Source organism: Podarcis erhardii (genome assembly GCF_964252035.2).
Source record: "Podarcis erhardii genome assembly, chromosome: 2".
Lineage (NCBI taxonomy): Eukaryota > Metazoa > Chordata > Lepidosauria > Squamata > Lacertidae > Podarcis > Podarcis erhardii.
In genome coordinates, this window is record NC_138498.1 from 94,959,105 (window position 1) to 94,982,507 (window position 23,403).

A 23,403-nucleotide genomic window follows, 5' to 3' on the forward strand; every position below is an offset into this window, starting at 1 on the left:
CTCAGCATGGTTAATCAAATATGCATGTGCATTTTCAATATGCATAAAGCGCAGATGAAGACAATAAAGTACCTTTCACAATCAGGTTCCCTGAGTTCCTAGCAACTCCAAATTGATTCATTGCTATGCACGTGTATACACCTGCATCTGATTTGGTAACATTATATATCTTCAGGCTGCCATCCTCTGGGATAAAGATTCTGAAGAGAAGGGGGAAAGAAAAGAACCACACAAACCAGTTATTAACAGGATATTGTTCTGAGCATTAAAGCCTTAACAATGATGTAATATTACTTTTAATATTTGGACATTAATCATAGTTGATGTTGTCTACAGCAAACTGAGCACAATAATCTCGGTGTATCATTCATCACTGTACTAGACACAACAGATTAGGCATACCAAAATTGACTAATAATCTATCAACACCAGTAGCCTGAATTCTTCTCTGCTCAGCATCAGATTCTTCTGAGGAAGGAATAAATCCACAACAAGAAGTCTAATTATGTTGCGTTTCCTCAGGTGAAGAATACTCCTGATCTCAGATAATGAACTATTTACAATATGAAGTATGTGACCTATGTAATTTTCACAATTTTAGAGAAAGTTATTAGTCATCTGGCATTGCTTACATTCTGACCAGTTAAATAACGAAAACAGCACCAAATGATTTGCCATAACTTTAGTGCATTACTATGAGCCAATCTGTGAATTTCAGTTTCACGTTTTTCCTACCCTAGTTCAGTTCTTCACGGTCCCACATCAGTTTGTGAACTATTGTTTTGTAAAGTCCTCGTGCAAATTCAATAGCTTTTTACTGTGACATTCTCCTAACAAGCACATTACTGAGTCTAGTTGTGCCTAATATACACATTTTGCAAGCAATATTTCCTAATTTATTTTTGTATGTTATTTTCACTAATATGTGCATTTTTAAGCACATATTACTTAAGAATATAAGAAGAGCCTGCTGGAGCAGACCAATGGTCCATCTAGTCCAGCATCCACTTCTCCAAGTGGCCAACCTGCAAGCAGAATTTGAACACAAGAGGACTCTCCCCTCCTGCAGTTTCCTGCAACTGGTATTCGGAAGCATTACTGCTCCCAACTGTGGAGGCAGAACATAGCCATCATGGCTAGTAGCCTCTCCTCTATCTATTTGTCTAACCTTTGCCCTAGTGTGTGCAGTTATACATTCCGGGGTTGGAGAACTGCACTGCAAAATTCAGAGAAGTGTGTATTTTGAAAGATGGATGCTTTTCAGTTCCTGTATTGTTTCAGGAAGTGTAAATTAACTACAGTGGTACCTCTGGTTACAAATTTAATTCATTCCGGAGGTCCGTTCTTAACCTGAAACTGCTCTTAACCTGAAGCACCACTTTAGCTAATGGGGCCTCCCGCTGCTGCTGTGCCGCCGCCGCACAAATTCTGTTCTCATCCTGAGGTAAAGTTCTTTACCTGAGGTACTACTTCTGGGTTAGCGGAGTCTGTAACCTGAAGCGTCTGTAACCTGAAGCGTCTGTAAACTGAAGTGTTTGTAACCCAAGGTGTTTGTAACCCGAGGTACCACTGTAAGTTCATTTTTAAATGAGAACCAAATTAATTTTCCACCCTAATCATCATAGCCATAATCAAAAACCACACTGGGAGTTGTTAGGTTTGGCATAAATTTGTAAGAGTGCTCATGCACTACAGTCCCCGCTTATTATTGTACCACATTAGAGTGCATTATAATGGACAACACCCCACCACAGTGCTATCTCATTCTAACTCAAACCCAAATACTTGTGGGTTGTTGTTGGTTGTTGTTTTTTGTATTAATCTACAGAGCACCCAATTGCCATCCCTTCCCCTTATTTGACTGCAGTCCTAAAATGGGAGAGGGCAAAGTCAAGTGACCCAAAGAAAATAATCCAAGCCACATTTTTCTGAAGAGAGAGAAAATTATTACTACTATCCATTGTATAACATTGTTGTGCCAACTGCAAAATGCAAGAGCAAACTATAACGTGAGCAGAGCCAGAGAAACTAATTTGGAGTTAATTATCACAGGCTGTGTTCAACCAACTGTCAAACACAAGAGAATTCTCACACCTGTGCTTAGTGTTTGAGGTGATCAGGTGTCAGATTTTTTTATTTTTATTTTAAAAAGCTAACTCCCTGGGATTTGCTTTTCATGATGGCATCCCCTCCTCTATTTGGTCCCATTGCTGAATCAGTAAGTTGCTTTAGTACCTCCGCTTTGTTTCTCTGCCTAGACTCAACTTAAAAATCTATACCGTCCTCAGTTAAGTTTTAATACATTTATATAGGTAGAGAATTGATCAAAATGGGGAAAAGAACTGGTTTGGCACATGTCTTCTGCTATGATGCTATATATTTTGTGTTTTTATGTTGTAAAGCAACCTGTGAACTTTGGGTGGAGAGTGGGATATAAAATTAATAAATAATAACAATAATGTCTGTGCTTCAATGAATGCAGGAAAGATATTCCAAGCCCTGTAACTAATGTGCAGCACTAAACACTAAATGTGCTTTGCTTCCAGTCTGTTCAATGGGGAAGTGCATTGCAGAGAAATTAAAAGTTGTGACGGTGCTGGTGAGTCCAGCCACACAGACCCAGTTCTTGCATCAGTGCTGGGGGAGTTTGTTTGTTTGTATGTTTGTTTTTTAAAAGTGTGTGCTAGAGACCCAGTGTCAGCTATGGGTGTAATACCTCCCAAGAACTCCAACCGCGGTAGACTAGGTGCTGGTGCCCAACCTATCATTTGACTTGGCATGTGATCAGTTGCGCAGAGCTCTCTAAGAAGAATACCATTTTATCTATTTCCAAAGGATGGAAGTCTAGTTCCAGCCAGCGGTGGAGCTTCATGCTCCGGCACCGGGGGGTGGAGAGCAGGCAGGGGTGGGGCTGGTGCATGTCCTGGAGGCGTGGCACCCAGCACGGGCAGGGGGGCAGCCACGATGGCACCCCAGCAGGATTGCATCGCGCTCTCCCCGCACTCCTCTTCCTCCACCAGTGGTTCCAGCCTGCATGTATGTGTTACTTGGGTACTGTAATGAAAGTTGGTTAAAGATCAAGGGTCTCTGGATAATAGAGGAACCCTCTTTCAGGAATGTGTATTTCTCTGCTGTGTGAAGAAGCAGCCCTGGCTGTTCACAGCAGTCACCTGCTCAAGCAGGCCCAACTCACTTCAGTTTGCAGCCTACCATGGTGAGCAAAACCCGCTAAGCCTTGTACGGTGGTCTTCTAGGTGTAGTTCCCGGCAGGCAGCAAACAGGTTTACTAAGGCCCTGGTGGAGCACTGTGTATGGCTGATGGGCTGCTTTTGGCCTAGTGGAATCACAAGTGGTAAAGATCTGTATTACCATATGGTTATATTTCATAAATAAAGAAATGGGACCCTCAGAACCATTACTTAGGGTGGCCTCAAACACACCAAATCAGAACAGAGAATATATCCCTAAGCCAGAGGGCAGAACAGGCCACAGGGCTGCTTTAGTTGAGATTCCTTCATTGAAAGGGACTTGGACTAGATGACTCTCATGGTTCCTTCCAATTCTATAACTATGTGATTTTTAAAAAAATTCATAGAATTTTTATGCCGTTTGATTGGAAAACAACAAATGGGATCCTCATAACAGAGGGTCCTGGTTGCACGGGGGACCCAAGAGCTTACCTGATAGGGTTAAAATGGGGGGGAGGAGCAAGAAGTCCTGGCCATTCCCATGGGATCACACCAGATGATTTTAGCCAATAGCCAGTGGGTGGCGTGATCCCAGGGGCTTTACAAACGGCAGTGTGACACAAGGAGGGGCACTTGCTTCGCACTGTTGAACACCCGCCCACCCTCCCTAGTTTAGGTAGAGTCGCTTGGCCTTTCTTTGGTTTTGGTCACCTGTTTTGGAACAGGGGCTGGGTAGGAATTTTTTCCATTTGGCAGATTGGCTTTAGCCATTTGGTTTTCGCCTACCTCTTAGCAAATCGTCACAACTTGTAAGGCAGCGGTTAGGCATTGGCTCAGTTGGATTGTGGGGAGGGGAGGTGCAGCCATCACCTGCCCCTCCAGGTTTACCCCATTTGATGGTCACCCTGAGAGGTGGAGTCAGTTATAATGGGGAGTCAATGCCTAAGCCAATACCGCTCATGTGATTATATTTCAATAAAGTTGTGGCCAAAAAAATTGCCACAAAACTTAAACTAATATAAGTGTCCGTGTGTATTTATTTTGGGGGTGGGTGTTGGGGCCTCGAGATGCAACAACAACCAACCCTGAAAGCGCTTTATATATGCAGGTGCAGGTTTAGAAAGAATTACTGTAAGTTAGGTATAAATCCAATACACAGAAATGCATTGTGGAGAAGACTCTGTGCCTGCTCAGTTTGCTTTCCATGTGCTAGCTATTGATGGGGCAACTTTGAGGAGGCTGCTGCTCTCCCTCCTTAGAGTTCTTAGTCATTAAACAAGGTTTGGACCCGACAACACTTGAAAAAGAGGATGCCTTTGGATAGAGGAATGTCTTCCATGAAGCAGGACCAAGAATCAGCATATCAGATGGGAGATTAGTGACAAATTGTATGAGAAGCTAGAAAGGTAGACTTCACAATGCTATCAGCATGCTGGCATTTCCAGATAAGAACGTCTATGCTCTTCAAAGTAAAGTAATACTTTTTAATTGGCATCACTGAGCTCTGCATCAAGCCACCAAGATAAAGGTTTCTTTTTCCCCAAGTTTTTTTTTTTTTTGGTGACATCCAGTGACTAAAATAGATAAAAAAAGGAGCTTTTCAAACACTTCACATTGTCTGAAAATCCTGTATGGTTACCCTTGTGGAGTTGTGTAGTGCTTAAATGCTTGAATTAAAAGAAGATAAGATACATTATCGTTGGAAAGAATCACAGATTCTTTCTCTTTTCCCCTCTGAAGATGCCCTGTTTGGAATGCCATAATATATAAGGGTTGAACAAGGGGGAGGGACAGAATTATTAATATTCCATAAACTGCTACACACTGAAAGCAAACTAAAAGCTCAATGAATGTGCATATTTGGTGAATCTATTATGGTAGAGTTTAGACTCTGGGGCCGTTAGAGAAAACAGTGAAGAAAAGGCATTTTAATAATAATGATAGGTAATGTGTGAGTGACAAGATGACACAGATAAAAGGAAGAACTAAACTGAGTACAAGTAAGTAAAACTGGGCCAAAACTAACAAAATGAATTTCAATAGGGACAAATGTAAGGTTCAACATTTTAGCGTGAATAATCAGCTGTACTGATATACTATGGGGTACAACAATTTAAGAAGGATGTTGACAAACTGGAATGTGTGTAGAGGAGGGCTACCAAGATGGAAAACCAAGCCTTACGAGGAATGGTGGAGGGATTTGGGTATGTGTTACCTGGAAAAGAGGGGACTGAGAGGAGATACAATAGCCATCTTCAAAAGGCTGTCACATGGAGGATGGAGCAAGCTTGTTTTCTCCTGCTCCAGAGAGTAGGGCCTGAACCAATGGCTTTAAGTTTTGAGAAAGGAGATTCAGACTAAACATCAGGAAGAACTTTCTGACAGAAAGAGCTGTTCAGCAGTAGAATGGACTCCCTCAGAAGGTGGTGGACTCTCCTTCCTTGGAGGTTTTTAAGAAGAGGTTGGATAGCCATCTGTCATGGATGCTTTAGTTGATATTCTTGAATTGCAGGGGTTTGAAATAGATGAGCCGTGGGGTCCCAAGAATGAAAAAAGATTGAAATATTGTGTAGTAGTTAAGAGTTTTGTGGAAGGGTTCAGGAGTCCAGAGTTCAAATCCTCACTCAGCTATGAAGCCCTGGGCCAGTCATCCACTGTCAGCCTAACCTAACACACACAGCTGTGAGGCTAAAGTGGGGAGTGAGAGAACCATGGACACAACTCTGAGAGAAGGAGGTGTGAGGAGGAAACAACAAATGTCCCTCAACTTAGAAATGACACCTGATGTTTAGAAAATAAGGAAGTTTAGTCCACTTCGGTGCTGTATAGAAGTGGATGAAATATGCCAAGGAAGTGAAACAGGCCAAGAAAGTAAAATACAAATATTCGTGGAGATATGCATGAAACATTAAAAAAATTGAATTGTGATAATCAGCTTGTTTTCCATCTTTTTTTTTTTAGTTACAACATTTATATACTGCCCTTTCTAATGCATACTGCGTGGCATTTGCAATATCAGTTTTAAAGAGAGGGTGTGGTACCCAGTGATGACATCCTGTTTGTGCAACAGACATATGTTCTACCAGACGGGGCTTCCCTTTTTTCTCCCCACCCCCCAAGGCTCCTGTGTGTGTTCCCAGAATTGCTCAGGAGGGATGGGGGGACCCTCTGGAGCAGAGTGGGGAGAAGCACAGGGGGATGCGGGGTGGGGGGAGGAGAGGAAGAAGAAGTCCCATCCTGGGGAAACTTTTCCTATAAATACAAAGACAGAGAAGCACTAAGACACTTAAAATCAACAGTGTGAGCTGCCTGACAAAACTGCCAGTGCTGAAAAAGTGTACGAGAGATAAAAGTAAGGACAATCAGCCATTCTGTCCATCTTCTATCTCCATCAGCAGAGTATGTGATGAGTTCATACTATGGAGTTTATAGAAAGGCCAAAAGTCACAGAATAGACTGCTCGATAGAAGAACAAAAAGTGGCCGATGTGAAGAGCCTGCTGAGCAGGAAATTGGGGTGGGCCCTGATCCTGGGAAGGCTATGGTATGTGAGAGGATAAAAGAGCAAATAAGTAAGTTAGAAGAGCAGTTCTTGTTTGCAAATCAATGCAGAACTTGGGGCTCATATTCAAACTGGGTCAACTTTGTAGGTCAAGTCCGACTGACTATTTTCAAGGTGAAGCAACCTTATGAATGCTCCAGCATGCATTGATATCTTAAGTAATTGCACCAACAAAAGTGATTTTTGTTTCTATACTTCTTCTTAATGTTTATTATTGCAAATTGTGTTTAATTTCTATGAAATAATAATAATGATCCTGATCTTCTGACCAGTTTCTTAGATTACTTTTCTCACAAATTTATTTATACTAGGGATAAGCCACAATCCTACATACAGTAAAATGGGAATGAGGCCCACTGAGCTCAGTAGAGTGTGTGTATTTGTTTGTTTGTTTGTTTGCTTGCTTGCTTGTTTTGTCAGCCACTTTATCTTGCCCTAGACAACCCAAAGCAAACAATCACACACAGATACATTAAAACAAAGAGGAAAAAGTATTACATATCCTACCCACTTCTAAAAGGCCACAGATAGTTAAAGGCCAACAGCCTGGTTATAGAGGAAACTTTTTGCTTGGCACCCATAGATACATAATGATGGTACCAGGTGAGCCTCCCTGGGGAGAGCATCCACAAATGGGGAGCCACTACAGAAAAGGCTCATTTCGTGTTGCCACCCTTCGGACCTCTTTTGGAGGGGGCACAAGAAGAAGGGCCTTAGATGATGATCACAGGGTCCAGGTTGGTTCATATGGGAGAGAGGCAGTCCTTTAGGTATTGTTGTCATGAACTTTCCTTATGGTTGCATTATTTAGGTGTATGGGCCACATCTGACCTGCCAATGTTTTTCTGGGATGGAGGGGAGCATTTTCAAGGAAAGCCTTGGTGGGTTGGTTATAGCCAGGTGTATTCCACTGTCACTTTGGTCAGGTGTCAGTCAACTCTAGCTGGGGACAAGTATTTGACAAAAAATTAAAATATCAATAGTTCTTATTTTGCAAAATATATATCCATACAAGACAAACATGTTGCTCACAAAAAGGACGTCAGAACGGCATTTTCACCACAGCTTTTCTAACATAAATTCACTTTGGAACACTACATGGGAAGTTCTATGTTGAAGTCAAAGGTGCAAGATTTCATTATCAAGACATCCAAACCATTCTGACAAATTTAATAGAGTTGAAAAGTCACCCTAATGAAAATTTTTCTTAATTTAGGAAGTCAGTCCCACTTAGAGATGGATTACTGATGCTGATTTATTCCCTGAACTTTAGCTTAGATTTTGTTTTTAACTATGCTCACTTCTACAAAGCCATGGCTCAGTGGATTATAATGACTCGTGCATTCAGGCATACAGTGGGCACTCATGTTTTAGGTTACCCTGCGCCCTTTGAGAGGTTGAGAAGATAAGTGTCTTGTTATGTTTAAAATCAGCTGGTCCAATTAGAGGTAGATCTATTATCTTTGCTCCTGAAATAAATGTTTAATAAATAAAAAAACACCGTGGTAGCAGTCAGAAGGAGTTCTAAAATAACTCCTGAATAAGGAGCTTTCTCTTTTTAAAATGTAAACATTGACAGTAAACCCGAGAATGGAAATCCTGTGTTGCATGCTGCCATAATTAACCACCATGAACTCTGCAGTAAGCTACACTTGCTGATGATTCACATTCTTCTGTGGATGCAAAATACAGCACTATTGAACACTCAGGCTCTTGCATGGAAAAGGCTTTCTATCGATTTTGTATTTGACCAAATGTGTTCTTATAGACCTACTGAGTTTTTGGTGAGCCCTGCATACTGATACAGTGGTACCCCAGGTTAAGAACTTAATTCGTTCCGGAGGTCCGTTCTTAACCTGAAACTGTTCTTAACTTGAGGTACCACTTTAGCTAATGGGGCCTCCTGCTGCCGCCCCACCGTCACCACGCGATTTCTGTTCTCATCCTGAAGCAACGTTCTTAACCCGAGGTACTATTTCTGGGTTAGCGGAGTCTGTAACCTGAAGTGTCTGTAACCTGAAGCGTCTGTAACCTGAGGTACCACTGTACACTATTGTTCTGTCTGCTTCTACCATTTATATTCATGCAGATATTTGCTTAATTCCAAACTAGACCCAGACAGTATGTTATTTTAATAGCAGCTCCAATGGGGCTGCTGAGAAAGGTTGAGGTTTTTGGTCCATGAGGTTAAATCTCCCTCCATGCTACAGTCCAAATGCAGGGCGGGGGGGGGGGACCTTACCCAAATAGGGGAACTGCAAATAGACCTTATTTTTAAAGCTTGGATCTGTAACAATCTCTTGACCAAGCCTATCTCATACTGTCGTTGTGAAGATAAAAAGAACAGGGGGAAGAACACTGTATGCAATTCTGAATTCCCTGAGGGGAAGGTAAAAATATTAATGTAACAAACAGTTTATATGCAATCCATGTTTGGAAGGCAAGAATGTGGTAGAGAAGAATATTTTCATGACTATCCTTATAACTGGACATTAGACACACCCCCCCAAATGAAACACCTAAAAAGAAACAGGCTTAGGCTTTTGCATTTGAGGTTTAATTCATTTAGGGCAAATATTAATTTTAAATCTGTGTTCTTGTTTATGTTATATGGATGCACTTTCTTCCACTGGAGCCATTGGAGCCATTGAATTAAATAACCTTTACTCTTTCAGACATTGCTGCTAGTTTAGTAATGCAATATGGACTATGCAACACTATATCATGCTAGGTTGACCAACATTTTGGTTTTCGAACGCTGTAAACCCGGAAGTACCGTAAATGCTTTGGTTTTCAAACACGCCTCAGAAGTCAAACATGCCGTGCAGTGTCCACTGAGTGCAAGAACCTGAGGCCTAGCTGTCGGCTATTAAGTTTTTGGTTTTTGAACGTTTCAGAACTTGAAGGGTCTTCTGGAACGGATTACGTTCGAAAACCGAGGTACCACTGTACTTTGGAAAACTGGGTTCAGGTCCCACTTCCATTATGAATTTACCACATGAGCTTAGTATGATAATGCATGTTTAAACACATTTTTTAAAAATAAACAATAAACTGTTAAATATTTAATATTTTGCAAATAAAAATATACTATCATTGACAGTACTGTGCATAAATGTATTTCTTTATTAGTAGAAACACTTCTCTTTCGACATTGCATTACCACATGGAAGAAATGTAGCATGACATTTCCCTCTTCCCTTTCCTACAGTCACCTGTATATGTGTATGTGTGTGAAGAGAAACACTCTTTTGCTGTCTTTGACTTAAGAGACCTTTGCTCATACTATGCAGAAACACATCTCTGAAAAAGAACAACTGTGTTCATTTGGAAGAGTCACACACACATTTAAATGGAAGTGTGAAAGAAATCAAGCTGTGATCATATGTTCACATTTTAATTAAAAATGGGCCAAGCATCTCATCTGAACAAAATATTGTTAATGACCGATTCCTTTGATCTGCAGAAAATGAAAGCATTAGATCTGTTTAGTAAGGCTAATGGGAAATTCAAAAAATAGAAACTAATCAGCATGTGCTAATAGATTTTAAACAAAGAAGTTAGCTGGTGTTATGCTTCTTCTACTCTGTTCTAAGCAGTGATACAAGTTTAATGTCATCTGTATTTTTTTATTTTAAACAACTATGGAACTCCTGGGACAAAATTAATTCTTTGATAGCAAGAATGAAGAACCCGTGCAGCTCTCCGCAGGCCCAGCCAACATGGTCAGGGATGATGGGATTTGTAGTTCAGCAATATTCAAAAGATCCCTATCCCTGCTATATAGAAAAACATTCCAGTGAAGAAAAGTCCACTGCCATTAGGCAACCTAGTCTTGGCTCAGGGGCAGCTCAGAGCTCATCCAGACATGAGTGCAATAGGAAACCCCAATGCTGCTCCAGTGTTTCCTACAGAAACCATGTGAATGATTAGACATCACATTCTGGGACTTGGTTTTTCAGACTAGTACATTCTGGAGTCAAATACATATATGGATGCTCATCTGTGATATCCACATTGTTATCCATGTAGATAAACATTTATTAAGCAGGCATGTTACAAATAAGTTAAATAAATAAATAAATAATTTGTCGGCTGCAAGATACACTGGTATTTTTCAAAGCCATTTGTAGTATGTGGAGCTGCCCTTAGATGGAAGAACTGGTCTTCAGATACAATAGTATGCTTTTTTTCCTGAATCAAACTGCAGTGAATGCTTCTCTGAACAGAGGCCAAAGACTATACACAGCTTTCATTCACCTCTCTTATCTCAGTCATTCTTCTGCTCATACCCCATTCAGTACATCTCATAAAAGAAAAGTCTACAAACAATTCACACAAAAGCATCTACTCTTACAGAAAAGAGTGAAAAGGAGAGTTTAACCGAATTATAGTTTCAGCCTATAGGCCAACTATGGGGGAAAAATAAAGAGAAGAGAGCAAATACAAGGGCAGATTTCATTGTACTCAGTCCCTCCAGTTTTCTTTAGAGGAATATTAAAATCATTAAATTAATTTATTTGTGTGCTTCTGAACTGACAGCAGAATTAGGTCAAGTGAATTAGGTCTGCCTAATGACGTATTTGTCAATAGTGCCACTAGAATACATCTTAGACTCTTATGATTTTCATTATATTGTTGAGTTGGCGGGGGGGGGGGAGACATTCTACATTCAGTGAAGGGTTGAAATTTGAGCAAACTCCTAAATTCACCCTAAATTGTTTAGCAGGGGCTGGGAATAATCCTGGCAAGCTTCCTCATGAGGCCAGCCAAACTATGGCTCTCTGGCGGCTGTGTGGTTCAAGAAACAAAAGGCTGATAACGGTCTGGTTTGTTTGATAATAGTAAGCCATCAGCAAAACACAAGACCCTCTGCCCAGTAGCTTTTGTGGTAGGATGCCTGATGCAAGCAACAGGGGACACTGTCTTTTGCAATGTGCTTGAGTCACAGAGGTTGCTACAGCGACCGGAGGTGGCAGGGGGATGCTGGAAGTGTAAAGGGCGGAGCTGTTTTTGGCAAGTGCTGCTGGGAAGGAGAAGGAAGAAGTGGGGAAGACTCCATGTGGGGACTGATGGGCAATAGCCATGCTTGCCTGCTGGAGCAGGCTGTTAAAGAGAAACATGGGGATGGTGCTTAGGATGCTGATGAGCCCCTCTTGATGTAAATGCCATAACCTGTCTCCATCTCATTTCCCCTCGTTTCCCCAAAGGAAACAGAAACCCTGGTTAATGCCAAGACCCCTGGAATCTTGCATCGCACAGCAGATATTGGTGTGGCCTGTAACAATATCTTAATGATCTTTCTACTTATCTGTGTGTAACTTGTATGGCAATAATACCACAGTTTAATAAAACTCCATTTAACTATGTGTAAAAGAGTCTTCTCCCTATCTCAGAGCAGATTTTAATGAGCTTTGAAATCAGTTGCCACAATTTCACTGCAAATAAAATATATACTATTAAACCTGAGGTTAATTTGGATCAAAACAGAATTCCAAATTCCAGTTGAACAGGCTTATTAAAGGCATTTGAGTAAATAAAATTATTAGCAACAATAAGTGAGAGAAAAAATATTCCTGCTAATTAAAGAGGCAATTATATTCCATTTGTGTGTTTTTTTCTAAGCACACCTTGGGGTGTATAAACTAAAAATACAAATATTTGTCATTGGGAAACACTGTGTAGATATGAAATGTGTCGTCCTTTGTGATTATCTCCTTTGCAATTCATTGAGAAGATTAAAGTGTGTGTGTGAGAGAGAGAGGAGGGGAAGCACTGCAAGGAAAGGGAAGCCCAAGTAGGAACCCAGGCCACGCTAGCAGGGGTGGAAATAACAGACAAAGGGAAGGTACCACGACAATACGCCGACCTGGCTAACGTCTTCAGCGAAAGGGAAGCAGATAAACTGCCCCCGCACAGACCCTTTGACTGTCAAATCAACTTACTCCCAGGAGCACAATTGCCAGTGGGCAAGCTGTATGCAATGTCAGACAGGGAGATGCAGGAGTTAAGGGAGTTCATTGACAAGAATCTCAAGCAAGGTTTCACCAGAGAGTCACGAGCGGTGGGGGGCAGCCCAGTGTTCTTTGTGGACAAAAAAATACTAATAAACCCAGATCGGTCGTGGACTTCAGGGCCCTAAATGCGGTGTCAGAACCAGTGACTTTCCCCATGCCCAGAATCGATGACATTCTGACCCGGGTGAGGAAAGGGAAAATTTTTACCAAGCTGGACCTAAGGGGTGCGTATAACCTGATACGTATGAGAAAGGGAGACGAGTGGAAAACCACTATGTTCACCCCCTTGGGGGCCTTTGAGTACCTCGTTATGCCCTTCGGTCTACAGGCGGGCTCGGCCTGTTTTCAATCGTTCATGAATCACGTCCTGGGACCATTGCTTTACAAGAACTGCGTAGCGTTCTTAGATGATGTCCTGGTGTACTCAGAGAATGAGGAGCAGCATGTGCGAGATGTAAGAGAGGTACTGAGCAGACTGCAAGAAAACCAGCTGTGGGTGAAACTGGAGAAGTGTCAGTTTCATACCAGAGAGGTGGAATTCCTGGGGTACCGGTTGTCAGACAAGGGATTGGCCATGGATCCTAGCAAGGTTCAAGCGGTACTGGAATGGAAGACACTGAAAACTAAGAAGGACGTGCAAAGGTTCCTGGGTTTCAGAAACTTCTATCGGAAGTTCATCAAGAACTTTGCCCACTTAACGGCACCCATCTCTGATTGTCTCAGCAGCAAGAAGAAATTTGTCTGGACAGAAGAGGCGCAGCGAGCGTTCGAAAGACTAAAGAAGGCGTTTGCGTCGGAAGAACAACTTTTGCACGTGGATCTACAGCAACCAATGAGAGTGGAGACTGACGCCTCAGACAGAGCGGTGGGGGCCGTGCTTCTACAGCCGGGAAAAGATACGTCGGAATGGAGACCGTGTGCCTTCTTCTTGCGGAAGTTGAACAAATCCGAAAGGAACTACACCGTATACGACCGAGAACTACTCGCCATTCATGAAGCGTTCCGGAGATGGCGACACTTGCTGATTGGGGCGCAGCACAAGGTCCAAGTGCGGACCGACCACAAAAATCTAGAATACTGGAGAACTGCCCGAGTACTGAACCAGAGACAAGTGAGATGGGCCCAAGAGTTCTCAAAATTCCATTTTGAAATCCGTTACGTACCAGGACCAGAGAACGTCAGGGCGGACGCTCTCTCCCGAAAACCTGAGTATTTAGAGGGGGAGGGAGTGCCTGAGGAAAGGCATATCATCCCCGAGGACCACTGGGTGTGTGGGGCGGCATTGGTGGGGCAAAGAGAACTGGTAGAGGGTACCGAGAACGATGAATATGCCCAAGAGAAACTCAGAGAACTCAGGGGGACAGGGGAGAACACAGGGGGGTTTGAGGAAAAGAACGGAGCGTTGTATTACAAAGGGGCACTGTACATACCCGATGGGGAACTGAGGGGCAGAGTGCTCAAGCAGTTACATGACAGCCCCACAGTGGGGCACTTCGGGCAGCACAAAACCATGTGGTTGGTTACCAGGGAGTTTTGGTGGCCCAAGGTGAGGGAAGACGTACGGGAATATGTTAGGGGGTGCGACAGGTGCCAGCGAGCGAAAGGGGAGAGGCTGGCACCAGCGGGGCTATTGGAACCCTTACCCACACCAGAAAGGCCATGGGAGGCGGTATCCATAGATTTTATGACGGATCTGCCAAAATCCAAAGGGAAAACAGCTGTCATGGTGGTGGTAGACCTATTAACTAAGATGTGCCATTTCATAGCCTGTTCACACGCAGTCACAGCGGAAGAAACCGCCAAGTTGTTTGTAAAGCATATTTTCAGATTGCATGGCGCCCCCTTGAGGGTGGTCTCAGACAGAGGGAAACAATTTACTTCCAGGTTCTGGAGGAAGCTAATGAGCTCACTGCACGTAGAAGTCAATTTTTCAACTGCCAGGCACCCAGAAACAAATGGGCAGGCAAAAGGGCAAACGGGATTTTACAACAATACCTGAGGTGTTATGTAAATGACAGAGAAAATGATTGGGTACATAAGTTGGCCCTGGCAGAATTTGCCTACAACAACGCGGAGAACGTGTCCACAGGGATGAGTCCCTTCCTGGCAAATTATGGGTGTCATCCCAGGGCATTTCCAGGAGAAGGAGGGGAGAGGTGGAGTGTCCCGGCGGCGGAACACTTTGTTGAAGAGATGGAAGCGATCCACCGGCAACTCCAACTCAACTTAGAGAGAGCCAAGGAAGAATACAAGAAGCAAGCAGACAGAAGCAGAAGGGAAGGTGAAACCATAAGGGTGGGAAACCGGGTGTGGCTATCCACCCAAGGACTGCCGTTCAAGGGAGGGTGTAAGAAATTGAGACCCAAACGGCTGGGACCCTTTAAGGTCATACAACAGGTCAACCCGGTAGCATTCAAACTCAGATTGCCCAACCATATGAAACTGCATCCAGTATTTCACAGGTCCTTACTGTCACCGTACCGAGAGGGGCGAGAGTGGGGAGAATGTGAGAGGGAGGTTACTCAAACACCAGTCATAGAAGAAAGGGAACGCAACATGCATGTGGCAGAAATCATTGATTCCAGGTGGAAAGGGAATCAAGTAGAGTATTTGGTAGAATGGGAAGGGGAAGCGAAGTCAGAAAACACATGGGTACCGGCAGAGGAGGTCAATGACGAGGTTTTAATAGAAACGTTTCATCAACGGTTCCCGAGGAAACCTCAGCCCGTGGCACAGTTCAGGAGGGAACACTTCGGCACCACCGATGAGGAGGGGGAGTTTGAAGGGTTCCCAGAGTCAGGGGTGGAGGAGGGAGTAGACTCCGACGAGGAAGAGGAATCAGGAAGAAGAGACGGGAGGCAGTGGCGAGAAGTGTTTGAATCCTCTGATGAGGAGGAGTGTTCCTTCCGGGGTTTTCCATCCTCACCGCCAGTAGGGGAGGAGGCGGGAGGGGGTGAAGGGGGCCCTGGAGGGGAGGTGGATGTCAGGGAACTGCCATTGGAAAGACAGGAGGTGGAGGGGCTTCTCAGAAGTCAGGAGAGACTCAGCAGCGGAGGAAGGCACCAGCAGGGGGAGAATGGGAGATCAGAGAGAGAGGGAGGCGAAGGAATGGCTCAGGGAGTCTTCTAGCGATAACAGCGGAGAAGTCTCAGGACCTCCCATAGGTACACCCACTCCTCACCGGAAACTGTCGCGCTGTGAATCCAGACGACGCGTTTCCGTCAAGGAGCTTTTATGCTGGAGTAAATTCCGTAAACGCCCACTGTCGGATTCTGCCAGCGATTGACGGAGCCATGCTTAAGGGCTCCGCTAAAGACAGAGCTTTGCTAAACTGAGCAAACTCTGAGGGACTAAGCATTTACGCACAAGCAGCTCATCATCCCATCACAGTGTGGAAACAGGGAGGAAGACAGAAACAGAAAGCACACCAAGCAGATGTTGTTGGCTTAAAAATAAAAAATAAAAGAACACAACAAAACATAAATCCTGAAGTTTAAAAGTTGAAGACAATGACTTCCTATATCCAGCTATTAAGATCCTGATTTAGATTCATGGAGCGGCATTCAAAGAACCACACAACTAGGGAAGCTTTGGGTTTGTGTTCAAACAGCAGCAACCTCATGCCACATAACAACTCAAAATTGAACCCAGGAAGCCTTTTAAAAGGGTTTATTATGGGAGACTACTGTTCAAGGGGGCGGGGAGAAGTCACTGGCTGTACTCAAATTCTTAGGCACTCCTAAATTAATCTCTTTGGTTCCCAATCATGATGCCCAGCTTCAAAAGATGAATAAAACCACCCACTTAGTAATGTGCAGTGAAATATTAAGAGTCTGGAGCTCAGGTACATTTCTTTTGGTTTTAAATCTCAGTTTACCTGTATATTTTATTGTACAAAATAAAAAAAATCCACTAATCTCAGATAGTCACAACATCATTAGTTTCTAAGTCTAATATTGGTGCTGGTGAACTGAAATACCATTAATTGTGAGCCATGGTAAAAGACTCAAGTCTTCAATGAAACAATTAAGAGGTTTAAAGAGAATTCAATGGGATTTTGATGACCCTTCTGCCTAGAGTGAATCACTCCCAATCTATCTTTATTTAGGAATATAGGAAGCAGATACACAGAACAGTCAGAACATTGATATATTTAGCTCCATATTGTCTACGCCTATGAGCCATGGAATCCAGACAGAGGTCTTTCCCAGCCTCCTTGGAGATGCTGAGAAGGGAACCTTTCACATCCAACATAAATAGCATGTGCTTCAGTACTGAGCATATTGTACACCCACGTCCTATAGTTCAATCCATTCCCACCTCAGAGCCATGTTACTTAAGCACCATGACTTCATGTGAAAGAGGCATCAAGCGATTACTGTTGGGCTGCACTCTTGGCCCCATCCATGGTCCTAGCCCCACCTCAGATGCCACATGTTTGTGTGGTCATCTGCAGTTGAAGAAGCCCATGTGCAAGCAGTGCAGGCATCTTCAAATCAGCCAGTCATTCTAATGCATGGACATGTAGCAACATGCCCAACAGTTGGGCCAGGGCCCCAGGAACATAGCTCCACTCCCCACATTTTTCCTTTGCAGGTCAGTTTGAATTCAATACAGTCTGTAAAGGGAAATGTTTTATCTGACTTCATGATGATGTCATGTGACTGAGAGGTGGGCAGTCTTGTTCACCTTGCACATTGGCCTGCTGGGGATAAGTGATACTGTATATGGCTCTCTTAAGTCCTATGAGCTGCTTTCTCTGTGTGTAGGTACTAGACATGGACACACCCATTTTTCCTGTTCGATAAGTGTTTCACAGTTGTCAAGTTAAATCTCATTCCATATTCTCCATGTATTGGGCAGTTAAATTATTTCAATAATAGGATTATATTACGCTTATATCACAGATAATGTACGTTTATATGTATATATTTACATCTTCTTTTTTGCATCTTGGTCTATCTGATTTCTGTCCTCCAACATCCTTTTTCTGGCAACATCTTTAACTCCCTTGAATAATTGTCTGTGTCTTCTGATTGCTTTTCCTTCCTGGTCAGCCACGCTGCCTACTTTCTCTATGATTGCAACCCAATCACTGTTGCTGTAATCTAAGTTCCATAAAGACTATCTCTGCATATCTATGAACATGAACTTATGAACACATAATTACATTTAAAAGAATTCTGTGCTGTGTGGACTCAGCAAAAACCTTTATTGGGTAAAGAACAAGGGAAAGAATTCAGGTTAGTTTTGTTGTTGTAGTAGTTATCAAAAAAGGTTTATTTTTTTAACAATATATAGAAGTTATGTATGGGGGAATTTAACATTTTCTTTAATAATTTAGCTTGCTACTGTTACTTGCTGGCTGATGGATCCTAATGTTTGAGCAAAATCTGTGCTGAACTTTCCAGAGGTGCCAATGGACCACGCAGAAGTCACAGCTCCGAGAAGGTGCAAGGGCACTCATTAAAAAAGTTTCGTCCACTTTCACATCCAACAAAGGAAAACTATGAAAGTTTTGATAAATTGAGGCCAGCAAATTGTCACTTTCAGCTGAAAAGTTACAACAAAGGAAGAAATGAGAACTAAGAATGATAGGAAAGAGAGAAGTGCAGACCTTCACCTCTCTTATTGTTACTTTGAAGAAAGAAATGTTTTGTTCCTCTCCTATCAGAGTTTCTCTGTTAATGTTCTTGTCCACCTTCTCGCATTTTGATATTCAGACAAAAAATATGGAACTTTCCCTTAAGATCAGCCTCCATACCAGTGGACTCGAAAATGATCCAAATAACACAATTTTTATATTAAAAGGGGGGATATTAGAAATTACAGGCCACTTAGCTTAATATCTGTTTGGGTAAAATTTGTAGAAACCATTGTTAAAGACAGAATTACCAAGCATGCAGAAGAACAAGTCTTGCTGAAGAAGAACCAGCATGGTTGCTGCAATGGCTAGTCATGTCTAGCTAAACCTTTCGAGATCTTTGAGGGTCTTACTAAGCATATGGATAGGGATGATCTAGTACAGTGTTTCCCAACCTTGGGCCTCCAGCTGTTTTTGGACTACAACTCCCATCATCCCTAGCTAGCAAGACCAGTGGTCAGGGATGATGGGAATTGTAGTTCAAAAACAGCTGGAGGCCCAAGGTTGGGAAACACTGATCTAGTAGACTCTGCACATTTTGACTTTCAAATGCTTTCAATAATCTGTGTCACCAAAGGCTCAAGAGTAAGCTTAGCACTCATGGGAGCAGTAACTTGTTAAAGACTAGGAAACAGTGAGTAAGTAGCAATACATTAACAGTTCTTACAATGACAGGATGTAAGAAGTTAAGTTCCCTAAGGAACAGTATTAGGACTTGTGCTTTTTAACTTGTCTATAAATGATCTGGATTTAATCAAGAATAATCACTATGTGACCAGGCTAATAGCTACAGCTGTAAATAACTATGTGTGTAATGATAGGGTACATCACATGGCACTATACGTTAATACAAGTATTTGTACACAGGTCTGCTATTTTAATATAGATCATATTTTTAAAAATGCTACTGCATTTCACTTCAAGTAGAAAAATATGGGCAAAACTGGAATTTAAAAGAAGCAAAAGAAGTCAATAAGAATATTGGAATTACTCAAATAATTTTTTCACAGCCTTGAAATTTTTAAACTCTCCATCTTGAGAAGTGGAGAAGGAACTGATAGAGCAAAAGTGATGCTGCCTGTTAGTTCTACATAGTGTTAATGTGGTTTCAGCTGAAGTGAGAAGCAACAAGAAAAAGATATCCAAGCAATTCTGCTGAGTGGCCTGAAATTTTGCATGCATTTTCATATCTCAATAGATACTGCAAAATGTGATGACTGGAAGCATGAAGGGAAATCTATGCCTTTGATTTCTGTCACTTCACCCATTAGCCAGAAATAGAGCTGAAGTGATTAATTAAAGTTAGCAGCTAAGGAATCAATCTCATTGGTCCACTAAGTAATACAAGTACGTCATCAAGAGAAGAGATCAATTTTTATTTATTTTGCTTTTATGGTGAAACTGTCTTCGAAAGCTTGTGCTGTCCTGATTGTCTTGCATTGTCTCAGCTCTAAAAGCCAAAGCCCACAGAGGTCTATTTAATAAAATGAAAATGAAAATGAACTTTCTGGTTGATGAGGACGTAATACAATGTTTAGGTAGGAGGATGACTTGGGTGCTGGGGGTGAGGAGGAAAAAAAGGGGGTGAAGATTCCAACTGAGATTCAGAACAGAAGGCAGTTTAATGTTTCACATAAGAGAAAACTAGGATCTGAATGACCAGTATCAGATACTATTTAAAGAAGGTTGTAATAACTGTGGTCTGGTTTGCATGACACTGTAAGCCGAAGAACAATCTTAAGGTGCGTTCTTGGATACAATAGAATTTGTAGTTAACGAGGGGAGAGCTTAACCAGCAGCCCAGATTCAGATGACATGCTAAGCCAAACGTTGGCTTAGCTCAGCATTGTGCAAGAGTAAAAAAGGCTGGGAAGCAGCAGCAAGCAACTGCACAGCAGTCTGCACATTCATGTTGTCTTGATCAGTCATAGTTTAGTATACTCTGTGTACGAACCACTTCACTGTCTAAATCTGGTGCTTCAAAATGCAGAGCTACAACAACAAAACTGTTATCCACCTAGATTGCTAAAATGCCAGTTTAAAAATTATTATTGCAAAATGATTTAAAATATTTCCAAGTATTGCCAAATTTACATTCCGCTTCCAATTCTACACCATTCTTATCTGTCTAAACAGAAAACATAAGACAAACTGAAGCACTGGAATAGGCTAATGAACTGGAATGAGAAAACACTTCTTGTTTAAAGCCTGCTCTGTGGACTTTTGTACATCTCTCCAAGGCATATATGACCTTTGTCTTTATTATATTCAGTTCTATAATAGAGAGCATGACTTTACTGCGTAGGAGTATTTAATTTTCTACCTGAGGTTCAACCTAGCACCACTGAAAGGCAACGACAGTGGAAACAGTTGCGCATGACACTGTACTGCCATGAGAACCTTCCCACATGAGTTTTGCCACAACTGTATGATTAGAGTGTCTCCCTAAGGTCACACTCATTTCTTAGTATGCACAACACCAGCTTGGATTGCTGCAAACTCTCTTAACTATTTTGAGATAGAAAAACTCACCTCTGAGAAGTCTGTCAATCAAGCACATTCCCCACCAGATTCAAATTAACTACAGAACCAGAACCAGAACCTCCCTTCAAAATTAGAGCATCCAGCCCCTAGTTACACCTCATTAATATCAAATTATCAAATATCAAAACTTCAAGAAGTTTTCAAAGAGAGGGTAGAAAAGGCTTGAGAGGCATCAAAACTAATTCCCCTATAAAATAGGCTTTAAACACTGCTGTTCTTCTAGAAAAAAGGTGCCATGAACTTCTCTCTTGTTCTCTTAGAATGGCAAGTGCACCCACCTGAGCTCCTATGAGCAATGGCTGGAAAAAAGCCCTGGCTTGAGGTATGGTTAGGAGACCACCAACAACTTTCTGAACTATTTAAAACATGGGGTCATTTGGTTATACAAAAGTTATGAACGAAAGTCCCTAGTAGAACATTTCAAATGCACATGAAACTTTTCAGAGAATAAATATTTTGGCTTAACATTATGCATCACTTTTAATATCCCATATAGGTCATCTGTTAGCAATCATTGTATAGTCTTTATTTGTTAGTGTTGTGTAATGCAGCAGTTACAACACCAGTTCAGTCACTTAACTTTAGTTAAAGAGCTTCTACTGTTTGTCTTGTTTGACAATGTACCATGGAAGAGAAATAAAAGAGGTGACACATGCAATTTTCTCCTCCATATCCTCATGTGAGATGTACTCTTCTGCTGATGACGCTGGAGCTCCTGGCTTCTATTTGTGTTTAGTAGCCATCAAACTCAGAATTCAGAAGTTTTCCAAATCTGAATTTCCAACACATATCTGGCCCCTGTAGGTAAAGGGGATACATTTCTCCTCAGATACCAAAAGATGGACCATTTGGTAAAATTATCATTGTGGAGTTAAAGAGTGGGCTTCGGGTTGAAGAAACAATGACCTGATTTATTTAACCTAATATATTAAAAGGTGAAAATAATAGGCTTATGTTTCCCTGTAAGACTGACAAACGTACAACTTAGAAAATATTTATGCCATTTTGGCATAAAAGCGGTGTACAGATTAATAAATAAAAACATAAAAGTTAGAATGCTCTTGTACACGCAATAGCCAGATTACCTAGAGTCAACTTCAATCAGATTATCATTTTGTATCATTTAATTTATCTGATCCAGCAGCTCTACTTTATTTTGGCATATTTCTTCAATCATCTCACCATTTTTGAAATGATTTTGCTTCTACTTCCCAGGCTTCTCCTACAGGAGAAAATAACTACCATCGGATATACCCAATGATCTTTAGACATTTTTTTCTATTAATGAACAGCCGCCCACTATGTCACATGACACTGCTGTTGATATTTGAGGGGTTTGTGATATGACATGGATTTCAGCTGGTTGTTTTTTTAAAAAGAGTAAAAAAAAATCAATGAAATAGTGAAAGCTCCTTCCAGGTGCCCCAGTAGGTCCTTGGATCCTGCCAAGATTTGATAAACAGTGTTCCAGCATTAATCACTTAGAAATAAACAAAAAAGGGGTTACCTTTTGCTTTGCCGTAGCGTTTCAGTGCCTTTCTTCCAGCTAATGACAGCCTTGGGAGAGGCCTCTGGCTTGCATCCAATCGCAACTTGGCCTCCCACTTGGACAACTGACGTTTTTTTCACAGGATGTTTGGAAAAGTCAGGGGCTGAAACTAGAAATAAGTTAAATTGAAAAGTGGGTATAGAAATATGTGGCATAGCAGCTCAAAGAAAATGAACTAATGAGTTTTCATTCTTTAGCTTTGAAATGTATGGGCCTTTCCTCTTGGCTTGTCTTCTCCATGACTGATATGACTTTCATTCTCAGAACTTAGTTGTTTACATCATTCCAGTCTTCCCATTTGAAGGAATGGTTAACTTACCTAATACTCTTAACTCGGCATTGGAATAGATGGAATCGTATTGGTTTTCTGCAACGCACTGATAGAAGCCAGAGTCTGAAATGTTCAGCATAGTTATAGTAAGAGTTCCATTTTCGATTTGAAATCTTTCCTAGAAAAAGAAGGAAGGAAGCCAATATTAATACCATGAAAACCATGTTTAAAATGTTTTATTTTATTTAGTTTAAGGAGAAAGAGAAGTTGTCTCTGCTAGAGTGAAGAAAGAACATATGTCTGTGTATATATCCTCTGTGTCAGGGTTGTCAAATTCAAATCCCCTGGGGCCAAACCTGTAGTTCTGCTCTCTGACACATTAGGTTTACCTGAATCAGCTGCCAATACAATTCCAGTGCACCACCCTGTATTTCCGTCATAGATACCACGCATTATTCCTTTTAACCTGGGTTCTAGATCAGCAGGAAGGCTGGGAGTATGATGACACTTTGTTCACGTGAATCCCTGACATGATTCAATATATTTTAGGGAGTCGGCATGGGGTGCTGCAGGTTGCATTGTGGATCCTTTGAGGATCTGCTATATGTGGCCTGAGTTATGATAACTTT

The 23,403-nt window shown here is 41.8% G+C and overlaps 1 protein-coding gene across 7 annotated transcripts in view; it reads right to left on the minus strand.

The window, feature by feature from the left end:
- Positions 1–23,403, minus strand: part of LOC309336529 (contactin-6-like) — a 193,849-nt gene that overhangs the window by 32,857 nt on the left and 137,589 nt on the right. For all 7 annotated transcript variants that reach the window (XR_014154051.1, XR_014154052.1, XM_081852433.1 and 4 more), the window contains 3 exons: positions 22,823–22,952; positions 22,462–22,612; positions 73–200 (listed from right to left, as the gene is read on the minus strand). Coding sequence is in view for 5 of the 7 variants with exons in the window: in XM_081852433.1 (XP_081708559.1) it covers positions 73–200; positions 22,462–22,612; positions 22,823–22,952 (409 nt within the window). In the remaining 2 variants the exon portion in view is untranslated. The remainder of the gene's footprint in view (positions 1–72; positions 201–22,461; positions 22,613–22,822; positions 22,953–23,403) is intronic.